The sequence below is a fragment of the Myotis nattereri genome (assembly GCF_964212035.1).
Source record: "Myotis nattereri genome assembly, chromosome: 14".
NCBI lineage: Eukaryota > Metazoa > Chordata > Mammalia > Chiroptera > Vespertilionidae > Myotis > Myotis nattereri.
The window spans coordinates 17,672,568-17,687,959 of record NC_138089.1 but is presented as its reverse complement, the minus strand read 5'-3'; the positions used below and the strand labels follow the sequence as shown (position 1 = coordinate 17,687,959).

The 15,392-nt window shown below is 44.0% G+C and overlaps 1 protein-coding gene across 1 annotated transcript in view; it reads right to left on the bottom strand.

Annotated features, from left to right (window-relative positions):
* DNAH12 (dynein axonemal heavy chain 12) overlaps positions 1-15,392 on the bottom strand; it is a 244,444-nt gene that overhangs the window by 177,614 nt on the left and 51,438 nt on the right. Inside the window, exons 14-15 of the mRNA XM_081105960.1 lie at positions 14,416-14,594; positions 4,259-4,394 (exon numbers count right to left, since the gene is read on the bottom strand). Of these exons, the coding sequence (XP_080962086.1) occupies positions 4,259-4,394; positions 14,416-14,594 (315 nt within the window). The remainder of the gene's footprint in view (positions 1-4,258; positions 4,395-14,415; positions 14,595-15,392) is intronic.

Genomic DNA, 15,392 nt, shown 5'->3' with positions numbered 1-15,392 from the left:
CTGAAGGGTGTGTGACCAGCTGCAAACAGCCATCATCCTCTCGTCCAGGCTGGCCAGGCACCCCAGTGGGGACCCCCACCCTGATCCAGGACACCCTTCAGGGCAAACCAGCCGGCCCCCACCCATGCACCAGGCCTCTATCCTATATAGTAAAAGGGTAATATGCCACCCAGCACCGGGATCAGCAGAGCTGCAAGGCCTCCTGGCCCCTGGAGCGGCATGACAGGGGGCAGCGCCCAAACCCCCTGATCGCCCTGCGGCTCTGTGTGTGACAGGGGGCGGGGCCACAACCTCCCTATCCGCCCTGCTCTGTTCATGACAGGGGAAGGCGCCCCAACCCCCTGATCAGCCCTGCTCTATGCCTGATAGGGGGGAGCTCCCCAACTTCCTGATCGCCCTACGGCTCTGTGTGTGACAGGGTGCAGCGCCTCAACCCCCTGATTGGCCCTACTCTGTGTGTGACAGGGTGCGGCACCCCAACCTGCCCCCCACGGGCCCTGCTCTGTGTGTGACGGGGTGCAGCGCCCCAACCCCCTGATCCACCCTGCTCTGTGTGTGACAGGGGGCGGTGCCCCAACTCCCCTGATTTTTTTACAGAGAGGAAGGGAGAGGGATAGAGAGTTAGAAACATCGATCAGCTGCCTCCTGCACATCCCCTACCGGGTATGTGCCCGCAACCAAGGTACATGCCCTTGACGGGAATCGAACCTGGGACCCTTGAGTCCACAGGCTGACGCTCTATCCACTGAGCCAAACTGGCTAGGGCAAGAACTATAACATTATTAACAAAATATTGACTAAACAGAAAATAATAGAAACTATAATTCTATTTATAGAAAGATCAAAAGAAACAAGTTAACTATATTGATTAGGAATGCATATTTAGATATAGATAATAAAGCTAAAGAAGAGCAAGGAAGTGATTAAAAGTCAGGAGCACCAGAAAAAAAAGAGATTGTGATGGGTTTCTAGGGTGTTAGCAAGGTTCTATCTCTTTCCCTGGGTGAATTACTGTATTTACAATATTTCAAATTGTACAATTTATGTTTTATGCAATTTTTTAAAAAAATACATTTTACTGATTTTTTACAGAGAGGAAGGGAGAGGAATAGAGAGTTAGAAACATTGATGAGAGAGAAACATTGATCAGCTGCCTCCTGCACACCCCCCACTGGGGATGTGCCCTCAACCAAGGTACATGCCCTTGACCGGAACCGAAGCCAGGACCTTTCAGTCCGCAGGCCGACGCTCTATCCACTGAGCCAAACCAGTACGACAGTTTTATGCAATTTTTGATATGTGTTATGTTTCACATTTTTAAGTAAAAAATTAGAGTGCAATATATATGACTAGGTATATAATCTTGTACTGGGTAAGACATAAGCATACTACCAAATGTAGAAACTATAAAAGAAAAAATTTAAATCTATGCTGTTTAAGGATGTATATATAGTTCTAAAAACTAAAGGAAAAATATATGTGATTAGTGTAGAAACCAAGTGGGAACCTCTAGGAGAGAGAAGTAGCTATGATCAGAAAGCCAAACACAGAAAAAAACCAAGATGGCGGCGTAGGGAGTAGACCTGTGCGTGCTGCCTCCCACAACATCATTGAAACTACCAACTATAAGACAAACAACCACCACTCAGAACCATGGGGAAGTTGGCCCAGTGGAAGCTCTACAACTGGAAGGAAAGAAAGCGCAGTGAGACTGAGTAGGAGCTACAGAGGCGCCAAAATCAGAGGTACAGTCATGCACCAGGCGGGCTGCAACTGGATGCGCAGGTTTTTTTTCATTTGGAAGCGGTTACGAACCCTCGAATCCTCTGGGCTTGCTCGGGGCGGGTCTTCGAATCCTCTGGGCTTGCTCGGGGCGGGTCTCTGAGGCCCCAGGCCCCAGGGGGAGAGGCGGCACAGCCCTGCAGCGGTCGGAGAGTGGGGGAGGCTCTGGTGCACGGCTGCTCGCTGGCACTGGGGGACGCGGAGCCCCGGTGTCCCGGAGAGGCAAGGAGCCGCGGAGACGCCACCATTGCTATTTGCTCCACCCTGGAGACTCCCTGAGACCCAGCCCTAATCATTTTACATCCCCATCCAAGCTGTGCCAGGTGCACAAAAAGACCCACCTGCGCTTTTGCAACCTAACCCAACAAATTGCAGACTTCAACTCCTCACACCCATGGGAGATGCGCTCAAGAAGCAGACCCAGGAGAACCAAGAAGGCGGCATAAGGAAGAGAGACCTGTGCGTGCTGCCTCCCACAACAACATCGAGGCTACCAACTGTGGGACAAACAGCTATCATACGGAACCATGGGAAAGCTGGCCCAGTGGAGGCTCTACAACTGGAAGGAAAGAAAGAAGAGCACTGAGACTGAGTAGGATGTGCAGAGGCACCAAGTACAGAGCCCAACCCAGCAGGCTGCAGATTTCGGCTCCTCGCATCCAGGAGGGATGCACTCGGTGGGCGGAGTCGGGTTTGGGGCAGGCCGGGGCCAAGCCCGGCTGGGCCGGTGATGTGGAACTGCTGTACCAGCAGGCGCACAAGCACGCCCATCGGTTCCAGTCTCGCGTGCGACGCTGGGGGACGGCAGATGGGCAGTCTGTGCACTTGGTGGAGGGCGAAGTCCGAGCAGGCATACTGGACGTTCAGCCACAAGGAAAGCCTGGAGATTTTGTCTGGTGGGGAGCCGCCTGGCAGGGGACAGAGTGCCAAACTTCGTGTTTCCCTGTTGAGGCTGGGATGGCCCCGGTGAGGCCGATACAGCCTCGGTGAGGTCGGGACGGCCCCGGTGAGGCCAAAACGGCCCCGGTGAGGTCGGGATGCCCCTGGAAAGGTCGAGACGGCCCCAGTGAGGTCGAGACTGCCCCAGTGAGGTCGGGATGGCCCCGGTGAGGTTGGGATGGCCCCGGTGAGGTCGAGACTGCCCCGGTGAGGTTGAAAAGGCCCCGGTGAGGTCGGGACGACCCCAGTGAGGTTGAAACGGCCCCAGTGAGGTCGGGACAGCCCTGGTGAGATTGGGACAGCCCCGGTGAGGTTGAAACGGCCCCGGTGATGTTGGGACAGCCCCAGTGAGGTTGAAATGGCCCCAGTGAGGTCGGGATGGCCCTGGTTTGGCTGGGACGGCCCCTGTGAGGTCGGGATGGCCCCAGTGAGGTTGAAACGGCCCTCGTGAGGCTAAAACGGCCCTGGTGAGGTCGGGACAGCCCCGGTGAGGTTGGGACGGCCCCGGTGAGGCCGAAATGACCCTGGCAATGTACGGCACCGGCAGGGTCAAGATGGCCCCAGTGAGGTTGGGATGGCCCCGGTGAGGTTGAAACGGCCCCGGTGAGGTTGGGACAGCCCTGGTGAGGTTGAAACGGCCCCAGTGAGGTCGGGACGGCCCCGGTTTTCCTGGGACGGCCCCAGTGAGTCCGAAACGGCCCCGGGGAGATGGAGACGGCCCCGGTGAGGTCAAGACGGCCCTGGTGAGGTCGGGACAGCCCCGGTGAGGTTGAAATGGCCCTCGTGAGGCTGAAATGGCCCTGGTGAGGTCGGTGCGGCCCTGGTGAGGTTGGGACGGCCCCGGTGAGGCCAAAATGGCCCTGGCGATGTGTGGCACCGGCAGGGTCAAGACAGCCCCGGTGAGGTTGGGATGGCCCCGGTGAGGTTGAGACGGCCCCAGTGGGGTAGGGATAGCCACAGTGAGGAAGGGATGGCCCCAGTGAGGTCGGGACGGCCCCGATGAGGTCGGGACAGCCCTGGTGAGGTCAAGACGGCCCTGGTGAGGACGAAACAGCCCCGGTGAGGCTGGGATGGCTCCAGTGAGGTTGGGACAGATAATGGGGACCAGTATAGACTGATGAACAGGGGTAGATGCAGAGGCAGAACAGCATTGAACAGACTGTCAAACTACAGTGGGAAGCCTGGGGAGGGCTAGGGGGGGAGGTTAAGAGATCAACCAAAGGACTTATATGCATGCATATAAGAATAAACAATGGACACAAGACATGAGGGGGTAGGGGCCGGGGGAATATCAAGGGGGGGGGGTGGGGGGGGAAGGAGACATATGTAATACTCTTTGTAATACTTCAAGCAATAAAAATTATTTTAAAAAAGAAAAAAAAGAAAGCCATACACAAAGTGCTTCTAGGTGCTGGTTTCTTGACCTGAGTGGTAGCAACACAGATGCTTACGTTATAACTATTTACTTAACTATATGTTTATCATATTTCACAATGAAAAAAAGCTATTTTAAAATATGTAAATTAAATATTCTTACCTGGATTCTTAAAATCAAGTCCTGCATTCTTATGGTTCGGGCTTTTTCGACATAAGCTATCAGATCCATCATCTCTTCTGTTGTCTCAGGGATTTTTAACGCATGTTCTTTAATTGCTTCAAATTCACTGCAAATACTGAAATAATACTCTGCTTTACTATAGTTATGGTAATGAATGCTGTATTATACTCAATGAATGAGTTGTTATGATTACTATAAAATAGGAACTATGATATCCTAAAAATAATTGGTTAATTCACTAAGATATCTTAAAATATTTAAGCATAACTTACCTAGTATAACTCAGCATACACCTATAAAATTAAGGTAACATTTTCTTTTTTTCTTTTTTTTATTTTATTAGTTAAGGTATTACAAATGTGTAAGGTAACATTTTCATATAACATAGAGTATATTCTGGATCAGGTCCTAAATCTAAATCCTGCCTCAGCTGTTACTAGCATTGTGAACTAAGGCAAATCTCTGAAGTTTAGTTTTATATCTGTAAAATAAAGTTAATAACATTCATCTCACTAGATTGTTGTGATATAACAATGAATGTAAAAGGGCCTAGTACATAGTATACGCTCATCTAAATATACAAAAACCTAAGCTACCAGCAGACCGACCAACAGGCCAACTGGCTGGTAGCTACTATGGGAACAGACCACCAGGAGGCACACGCTCAACGCAGGAGCGGAAACCACAGGCATGGAAATATGGAACAGACTGATGAATCTCAGAGGGAAGAGGGGAGAGGGGAGGGCGGGAAGAGATTAACCAAATATCATATATGCAATACTAGAGGCCCAGTGCGTGCACTGGTGGGGTCCCGCAGCCTGGCCTGTGCCCTCTTGTAATCCAGGACCCCTCGGGGGATGTCAGAGAGCCAGTTTCCACCCAATCCCCGCAGGCCAGGCTGAGGGACTCCACCAGTGCATGAATCTGTGCACCGGGACTCTAGTTTACTAATAACAGTATTGTTAGTATAATTATTAGTTTTATTATTATTAGTGCCTCTTGTGAAACATGGCAGTATAGCAGGTAAAAAGATCAAACCCCTGTATACATTTTTAAAAATCTATAATTCTCTTAGAATATCCTATATATGAAAGAATAGATATTTTATCATCATTATTCAACTAAAGAACTTCATAGAACTTTTCCCCTGTATTGCATAGAACTTTGCAATATCTGTATCGTCATGCCATTACCAGAAATATCAGAAAAACCTCATGCAAAAACCAAGTATAAAAGATTAAAAAATTTAGTTCCTTCAGGTATTTTATTTCTATTATATGGTAAATATATTTCATTCATTTAATAAATAATTGAGTATCTAAAATATGCTACACAAAGTTCTAAGCAATGGAGATATAACAGCAAACAGATCAAGTCATTTATCTCATAAAGCTTATGTTCAAGTTGAGAGACAAAAGCACATAAATACATAACACAAAGTTAAGTAGTAAAAAGTGCTATGAAGAAAAAGCAATATAAAGAATTATGGAGTGTACTTCTTTCTCAAGATTGCTGCAGCTACTTGGGGTCTTTTTTTTTTTGGTTTCATATAAATTTTTGGAGTGTTGGTTCTAGATTTGTGAAATATGCAGCTGGTATTTTAATATGGATTGCATTGAATCCATAGATTGCTTTGAGTAATATGGACATTTTAACGATGTTGAGTCTACCAATCCATAGTATATTATTCCACATATTTATATCTTCCTCTAAATCTTTTTTTCAATGTCCTGTAGTTTTCTGAGTACAGGTCTTTTACAAACTCTTCAGTTAAGTTTATTTCTAAGTTTCTTAATTTTTTTTGTTGCAATGGTAAATGGGATCGTTTAGTTTTTCTTTCTGAGAATTCATTACCTGTATCTATAATAATAAAAGCATAATATGCTAATTAGACTGGGTGTCCTTCTGGACGACCTTCCAGATGAAGCCAAGGCTGCGTGGGAAGCCCAGGTCCCGGGTGCCAGAGGGAAGCCAGTGCTGGCAGCTGAGGTTAGGAAGGCCTACTCTTGCATTAATTTCATGCATCAGGCCTCTAGACTAAATATATATATATATATATATATATATATATATATATATATATATATATATGCCTAAGCAACCGAACAACTGAACAACCAGTTGACCCGTCGCTATGACATGCACTGACCACCAGGGGAAGATGCTCAACGCAGGAGCTGCCCCCTAGTGGTCAGTGTGCTTTCACAGCTGGAGTGCCGCTTAGCTGATCGACCCATCCTGGTGGCCCACCAGCCTGGCGGCAGCCACTCACTTCCTCAGTAGTCCTGCAGGTCCAGTCTCTGGAGAACGGGCCAGGCAACGATGGATCAGAGCCGCTGGCACAATCCCAACAGCACTGCCAGCCTCCTGGAAGGAGGCTCCTGACAACCGACAACCATTGCGAACGTCAGCGGGATGGATCTGGATCCCTGGCTGGCAAGGGTGTCCTACCGCCCGCCCGGAGGACCAACCACATCCCAGCCCCCCAGCCCCTTTGGGACAGGCGCCAGATGCAGGGCTCGCAGCTGGCAAGTGCCGCTGCAGTGGCACGAGCCCACGGCAGGGGCAGCGGCACTGAGATGAGTGAAAGTGGCAGGCAGGAGCAGCAGGCAGTACTGGACTGCAGGTTTGGCTTGATCCCCACAGACCACCCCGAGGGACCCCACCTGTGCAAAAATTCATGCACCAGGCCTCTAGTTGGGTAAAAATACCATTGATTTCTGGATATTAATTTTGTATTCTGCTACATTGCTGAATTCATTTCATTAAATCTAGTAGTTTTTTGCTAGTCTTTAGGATTTCTATGTACAATATCATGTCATCTTTGAATAATGACAGTTTTACTTCCTCATTTCCAAATTGGATGCCTTTTATTTCTTCTTCTTTTCTGATCGCTGTGGCCAGGACTTCCAGTACTATGTTGAATAAGAGTGGTGAAAGCGGATATCCCTGTCTTGTTCTTGATCTTAAGGGAAATGCTTTTACTTTTTATCCATTGAGTATGATGTTGGCTGTAGGTTTTCCATATATGACCTTTATTATGTTCAGGTATGACCCTCTATTCCCACTTTGCTGAGAGTTTTGTTTTCAATCTGAAATAGGTACTGGATTGTGTCAAATGCTTTTTCTGCAACTATTGATATGATCATGTGATTTTTATCCTTCATTTTTTAATGAGGTGTATCACATTTATTGATTTACAAATATTGTGTCAGCCTTGCATCCCCAGAATAAACCCCGCTTGGTCATGGTGTATAATCTTTTTGATGTACTGCTTGATCAGATTTGCTAATATTGTGTCAAGGATTTTAGCATCTACGCTCATCGGGGATATTGGCCTGTAATTTTCTTTCTTTGTAGTCTTAACTGGTTTTTGAATTAGGCTAATGCTGGCTTCATAAAGAGCTTGGAAGTGTTCCCTCCTCTTGGTTTTTTGGAATAGTTTGAGGAGGAAAGGTGTTAGTGCTTCTCCGAACCAAAGGTAAAACTTCCCTGTGAAGCTGTTTAAACCAGGGTTTTTGTTTGCTGGGAGTTTTTTTTTTGTTACTGCTTCAATTTCATCAGTAGTTATCAGCCTATTCAGGTTTTCTAATTCTTCCTGACTGAATTTTGGAAGACTGTAAATTTCTAGGAATACATCCATTTTGTCCAGGTTGTCCAGCTTGTTGGAGTATAGCTGTTCATAGTATTTTTTTTTACAATCCGTTTACTTCTGTGGGGCCCAATGTTATTTTACTTCTTTCATTTCTGATTTTGTTTATTTGGGTCCTCTCTCTATGTTCTTAATGAGTCTGGCTAAAGATAATCTTGTTTATCTTTTCAAAGAACCACCTCAAAGTTTGAGGGATCACAATACCAAATATCAAGTTGTAAAGCCACTGTAATCAAAACAGTCAGGTACTGGCAAAAGAACAGGCATATAGATCCATGGAACAGAACAGAGACCCCAGAAATTGACCCACACCATTGTGGTCAATTAATATTTGACAACGGAGGCAAGAGGATACAATGGAGTCAAGACAATCTCTTCAATAAATGGCGTTGGGAAAATTGAACAGGTACATGCAAAAAAAAAAAATGAAACTAGACTACCAACTTACAACATACACAAGAATAAACTCAAAGTGGATAAAAGACTTAAACGTAAGTCATGAAACCATAAAAATCTTGGAAGAAACCATAAGGAGCAAAATCTCAGATATCTCTCATAGCAATATGTTTGCCAATACATCTCCTAGGGCCGTGGTCGGCAAACTGCTGCTCGCCAGCCACATGCGGCTCTTTGGCCCCTTGAGTGTGGCTCTTCCACAAAATACCATGTGTGGGCGTGCATGTACAGTGCAACTGAAACTTCGTGGTCCATGTGCAGAAGTCAGTTTTCGGCCTGGGCGAGTCTATTTTGAAGAAGTACTGTTGATATTTGACTCTGTTGATTAATGAGTTTGCTGACCACTGTCCTAGGGCAAGGGAAACTAAGGGGAAAATAAGCAAATGGGACTACATCAAAATAAAAAGCTTCTGCACAGCAAAAGAAACCATCAACAAAATGAAAAGGGAGTCCAATGCATGGGAGAATATATTTGCCAATGATGCATCTGATAAGGGATTAATTTCCAAGATAGATAAAGATCTCATACAAATTAACAAAAGGAAAACAATCCAATTTAAAAATGGGCAAGGTGGCAGGGAAGGTAAATGCTGGTACTCACCGCCTCCCACAGCCACATCAATATTACAACGAAATACAGAACAATCATCATTCAGAACCACCTGAAATCTGGCTGAATGGAAGTCCTACAACTAGAGAAGTAAAGAAGAAAGCACACTGAGGCTCGTAGGAGGGGGCGAGGCATGGAACAGGCTGGTCTGACACCCATGTGTGATATTTTTTTTAATCTGGAGGGATATCACCAAGGTCTTCCATGAGAAGCAGGAGTTCCAAGCCCCAAAGCAAACCATAGCCCAGGATTCCAGTGCTGGGACTAGAAGTCCCTGTAACTTTGGGCTGTAAAAAAAACCAGTGGGGATTATAGCTGAGTGACATGGAGGCTGCTGGAGTCCCATGTGTTCCTCTTTTTTTTTTTAAATATATTTTATTGATTTTTTACAGAGAGGAAGGGAGAGATAGAGAGTTAGAAACATCGATGAGAGAGAAACATCGATCAGCTGCCTCCTGCACATCTCCTACTGGGGATGTGCCCGCAACCCAGGTACATGCCCTTGACCGGAATCGAACCTGGGACCTTTCAGTCCGCAGGCTGATGCTCTATCCACTGAGCCAAACCAGTTTCGGCATCATGTGTTTCTCTTAAAGGGCCTGCGCAGAACTTACATGGTCCCACTTCCTCTAAGCTCCAGTGTTGGGTGGCAGCTTTAGGGAATCCAGGGACATACAAGGAGGAACTGGACTGTCTGGCATCAGAGCAGGAACTCAGAGGCAGCTTTCTTCCAGACAGGGGTGCTCACAGGGGTCATTGTTCCTCTGCTGGGATTCCCCCTCATTGCAGAGCTGACTTGCAGCCATATTTGAGTTTCCATCAGTGTGGCCCACACTGTTCCCTATGCCCTGGTGATTCACTGAGACCCCACCTCATCCAATTTGCAACCCCACCCAAGCTGTGTGCAGCGGCTTTTCCATGTGTATGACCTGTCCTGGCTCAAGCTTCAGACTTTGCTAAAATCTCTCAAACAAGCAGCAGCTGGAGTCAATGTGCCCCAAAACTATCAATAAAAGGCCCAAGACCCAGCACTAGCACCAACCTGCTTTGCTTCACAGCTGGGCCTTACCTGGCCCAAATACAAGTAGCAGCCATCTGCAGATCTCCCTGGAGTTCGTGACATGTGGCCCCAGGCAGTGGCTGACTTTGTACCTCCTGGGAGGCCCCAGAGCCAGTGCAACTGGTGGACAGCTTCAGACCATAGTAGATTACAACTCTACATATCCACAAGCTACATACTCAAGGGGCAGACTCAGTGAGCAACAAAACACCAAAGCCCCACTGAAGCAAGTCCTGCTCCATAGCAGTGTCTCCTGCACAAAAACTCTTCACTGTAGACTCAGCTTGCCCTCACAGCCAATTGGCCTGGAGGTCAATTCTTCCCAATAACACCAACAGCAATCAAGGCTCAACTACTACCAGACTATGCACATAACTCGCACAGGAGCACACCAAGAGTGCCCAGCTCTGGTGACTGAAGAGGCTGAGCAACTGGGCCCTACAGGACCAGGCCACTCTACCAATTCAAGGAGATGTAACAGCTCTACCTAATACATAGAAACAAGCACAGGGAAGCAGCCAAAATGTGGAGACAAAGAAACATGTTACAAATGAAAGAAATGGAAGCAAACAAAGTACTGAAGACAGAGTTCAAAACAGTAGTTAAAAGGATGATCAAGGATCTTAATGAGAGCTTCAAGGGACTTAGTGAGACTTTCAAGGATCTTAGTGAGAATGTCAAAGACACTAAAAAAAGACCAGTCCAAAATTAAGCATACACTAACTGAAATAAAGAATAATTTATAAGATTTCAACAGTAGAGTAGAGCATTCTGAGAATCAAATCAATGATTTGGAATATGAGAAAGCAAAAATCACCCAATTAGAAGAGTGAAAAGCAAAACGAATCCAAAAATATGAAGATAGTGTAAGGAATCTCAGGACATCCCAAGCACACCAACATTCAAAGTATGGGCTGCTGGAGGCTAATTCCAGCAGATCATAAATGCAAGGAGTTCATCAAAAGGTTGATGGAACTTGAGGCTTCAGCAGGGCTGAATCATATTATCTGCTACTGGAATACCTGAAAGCATTTCCCCAAACCTTAAAATCTGCATATATTATTGCCTGCTGCCAGACAGCTGAGGGCAGTTCCCCAACCTAACCAAACCTTACCTCTGGTATGTATGTTTGCTTTGCTATAGGGCAAAAATGTGCTAATAAAAAGCTAGGGTCCAGAGATTCAGGGAGCTTAGTTACTGAAGCTAAGCCTTCCCTGGTCCCCCTAAAATGCCTTCCAAATTTATATGTCATGTCTAGTTTATTTAATTTACTCGCAGACCATTCTCCAGATTCCTGAACCGTAGTAGATGCTGAGAACAACCCCAGCAATGGGGGTGCCAGAAGGAGAAGAGAGAGAAAAACATTGAAAACCTATTTGAAGAAATAATGACAGAAAACTTCCCCTACCTGGTGAAAGAAATAGACTTACCAGCCCAGGAAGCATAGAGAATCCTGAACAAGAGGAACTCAAAGAGGACCATACCAAGACACATCATAATTAAAATGTCAAAGGTTAAAGACAAAGAGAGAATCTTAAAAGCAGCAAGAGAAAAGCAGTTAGTTACCTACAAGGGAGTGGCCATATCACTCTCATATGACTTCTCAAAAGAAACTTTGCAGACCAGAAGGGAGTGGCAAGAAATATTCAAAGTGATGAGTAGCAAGGACCTACAACCAAGATTACTCTACCCAGCACAGCTATCTGAATTGAAGGTCAGATAAAGAGCTTCACAGAAAAGAAAAAGCTAAAGGAGTTCACCACAAAACCAGTATTACATGAATGTTGAAGGGTATTTTTTAAGAAAAGGAAGAAGGAAAAGAAGGAGGAAGGAAGGAAGGAAGGAAGGAAGGAAGGAAGGAAGGAAGGAAGGAAGGAAGGAAGGAAGGAGAAATAGAAATAGTAGTAGTAGTAGTAGTAGTAGTAGTAGTAGTAGAGGAGGAGGAAGAAAAAGAAGGAGGAGGAGGAGGAGGAGAAACTAAATACATATCAAGTATTGAATCTAAAAATCAAAATAAAAGAACCAGAAGGCTATTAAACAAAATAAACTGATGAATAAAATAGAATCAGAGGCATGGAAACATGGTACAGACTGACGATTCTCAGCGGGAAGAGAGTGGGGGCGGGAAGAGATTAACTAAAGAACTTATATACATATATGCATTACCTATGGACATAATAGGGTGGTGAAGGCCAGAGCAGGGTGGGAACTGAATGGAGGGGGGCAATGGAGGAAAAATAGAAGGATACCTGTAATTCTCTCAACAATAAAGATTTAAAAAAATAAAATACAATGTTTCTTTTCTATGCTAAACACACACACACACAAATGGGCAAAGGACCTAAATAGACACTTCTCCAAAGTGGATATACAGAAGGCCAATAGACATATGAAAAAATGCTCAATGTGACTAATTATCAAAGAAATTCAAATTAAAATGACAATAAGGTATCACCACACATCTGTTAGAATGGCTATCATCAACAAATCAACAAATGACAAGTCCTGGTGAGGATGTGGAGAAAGGGAACCCCAGTGCACTTTTGATGGGAATGTAGACTGGTACAGCCACTGTGGAAAACAGTATGGAGTTTCCTCAAAGAATTAAAAATGGAACTGCCTTTTGTCCCAGCAATCCCACTTCGGGAAATATATCCTAAGAATACCAAAACACCAATCAGAAAGAATATATGCACTCCTATTTCACAGCAGCATTATCTACAACAGCAAAGATCTGGAAACAGCCCAAGTGTCCATCAGTAGATGAATGAATAAAAATGCTGTGGTACATTTACACTATTGAATACTATGTAGTTGTAAAAAAAGAAGGATCTCTTACCCTTTGAGACAGCTTGGATGGATCTGGAGAGTATTATGCTAAGTGAAATAAGCCAGTCAAAGAAAGATAAGTATCACATGATCTCATATGTGGAATCTAATGAACAAAATAGAGCCAGAGACAGAGAAGGATGGAACATACTGATGGATCTCAGAGGGAAGATGGGGGTGGGTGGATAGGTGGGGAGATATTAACTGGGGAATTTATATGCATATATGCACAGCTCATGGATACAGCAATAGTGTGGTGAATGCCTGGGAGGGGTGGGTGCGGGGTGTAGGGTGGTCAATGGGAAAAAGGGGGGGAATATTAGTAATACTTTTAACAATAAAGATAATTTTTTAAAAAGAGATTATGTAGTGTAGAGAAATGACTACTATTTTATACAGTGGCCAGCGAAGGCCCCTTTCGGGAGGTGATATTCAGCATGAGAAAAGAAAAAAGTGAGTCATTCAAATAACAGAAGGAAAACTTCCAAGAAGAAAACACAGCAAGATAGAAAGCCTGAGGTAGCAATAAGCTTGGCATATTTTAGAAATGGCAAGCAGGCCAACATGAATACAAAGGCAAGTCAGAGAGGTAAGTAGAAGTCAACTAATGTAGGGCTTGATAGTCAATACTAAAATTTTAGGAGGTATGTGTTAATATGGTTAATGCAAAAAAAAGACATATGATCATATTAGGGGTGCCTTCTTCTTTCTAGAGCAGACTCTGAGTGTTTGGGGGAGACACACTGCAGCAAAAGAAAAGGAGGCAAACAAAATAAGAGCATGGTAGCTCAAGCAAATGGTAAACCAAACTATGAAGTAAGCAAACACACACACTCACATTCAGCTAGCAGGCCACAGTTTATTAATCCAATTATATAGCCACCTTGCAAAGTAGGTATTAATGTCTTATTATACAGATGAGAAAAATAAGCTAGGTGACACAACAAGTAAATACTGGGGTCAGGAATGATTCCAGATATTCCCAATATAATTGAAAGTCTACGGTCTTTTGATTTTTTGCAACCTGTGTCCAAACACTAGTTTATTTATATTTCTTTTTTAAAAAAAATTCTGGGTTGTCTCAAAACTACCCTCAAACAATAGCAAACAAAAAGAAACCAGACCAGGCCTGGCTGGTGGGGCTCAGTTGGTTGCGTGGCGTCCTGAGCACCAGGAAATTGCTGGTTCAATTCTAGGTTAAGGGCACATACCCTGGGTTGAGGGCTCATCCCTGGTAGGGGACGTGCAGGAGGCACCCCATAGATGTTGCATTCTCACATCAATGTGTCTCTCTTCTCTCTCTTCAGAGAGACTTAAGGAGATCCCTCTCTCTGAAAAATCAATAAACTATCTTAAAAAAGAAAGAAACCAGATCAGTGGTACTACAAAGGAACCTCCCTAGGAGGCAGTTATGGAGAAAAAGTTGTAAGTACTTATATTTTAATCTTTTGTTTTTAAACAAGTGTTATTATGAGCAAAATATTTCTTTTAGCCCAACACTTCTAAGTTTGGCGATAAGTTCCACTCACCATTCATTTTCGTTTCTATGTTTTGTAGCTATGTCATTTAATAATATATTTGCAAAGGCTCTTGCTTTATTTGTTAGGCCTGTCTTCAAATCTTCACAATCCAAACGAACCATAGGGAAATGAACCCACTGAGGTAAAAGCATTATTTCTGAGGCAAGGTTGAAAAATTTTTCTATAAACTTAAAAAAACACACACACAAAAAAAATGATTAGCATTTTAAAATTCATCAGTGATTTTATATTACAGTATTGTGGTATAGTATTATGGTGGACTTCTTAATTATGTAATATAAATGTAAACTCATTTCTTTTTGCTAATTGATTAAATTTGTCCCCTTTGTTGCATAAATCTTTTTTCACCTGTCCTTTCACTAAGGAATTTGCCAATCTACCAGTAAATATCCAATATGGTACCATTTATAACATCCCTATCTAAAAATTTCAGGCCCTGGCTCAGTTGGTTAGAGCATTGTTCCAATACACCAAGGTTGTGGGTTCACAATCCCAGTCAGGGCACATTCAAAAATCAACCAATGAAGGCATAGATAAGTGGAACAACAAATCGATGTTTCTTCTCTCAATATTCTCACATTCATTCTCTCATTCTCTCTCTTTCTCTCTCCCCCACTCCCATTCCTCTTTCTCTAAAATCAATAAATTTAAAAAATTTAAAAATAAAAATTTTAAAAGTGAAATTTCTCTCAGTAACTATTAAAAAAAAACTTTTGCCAAAGTCAACTCATCTCTCTGTTTAGAAATAAATCTATATCATGTGGCAATTTGTGTAGCTAACAAATACTTGCTTGTGCCATACCTGATGCCTCACTGAAGATTCTAATGCAGTCTTCAGGAAACAAAATATAAATAATTTTTGGTTTTGATCAAAATAATCCAAAAAAGAAATACTGTGTTCTGCCATTACCAAAAATCCAACATAATGGAATTTATACAACTTCTTAATACCTTTCAGTCCACAG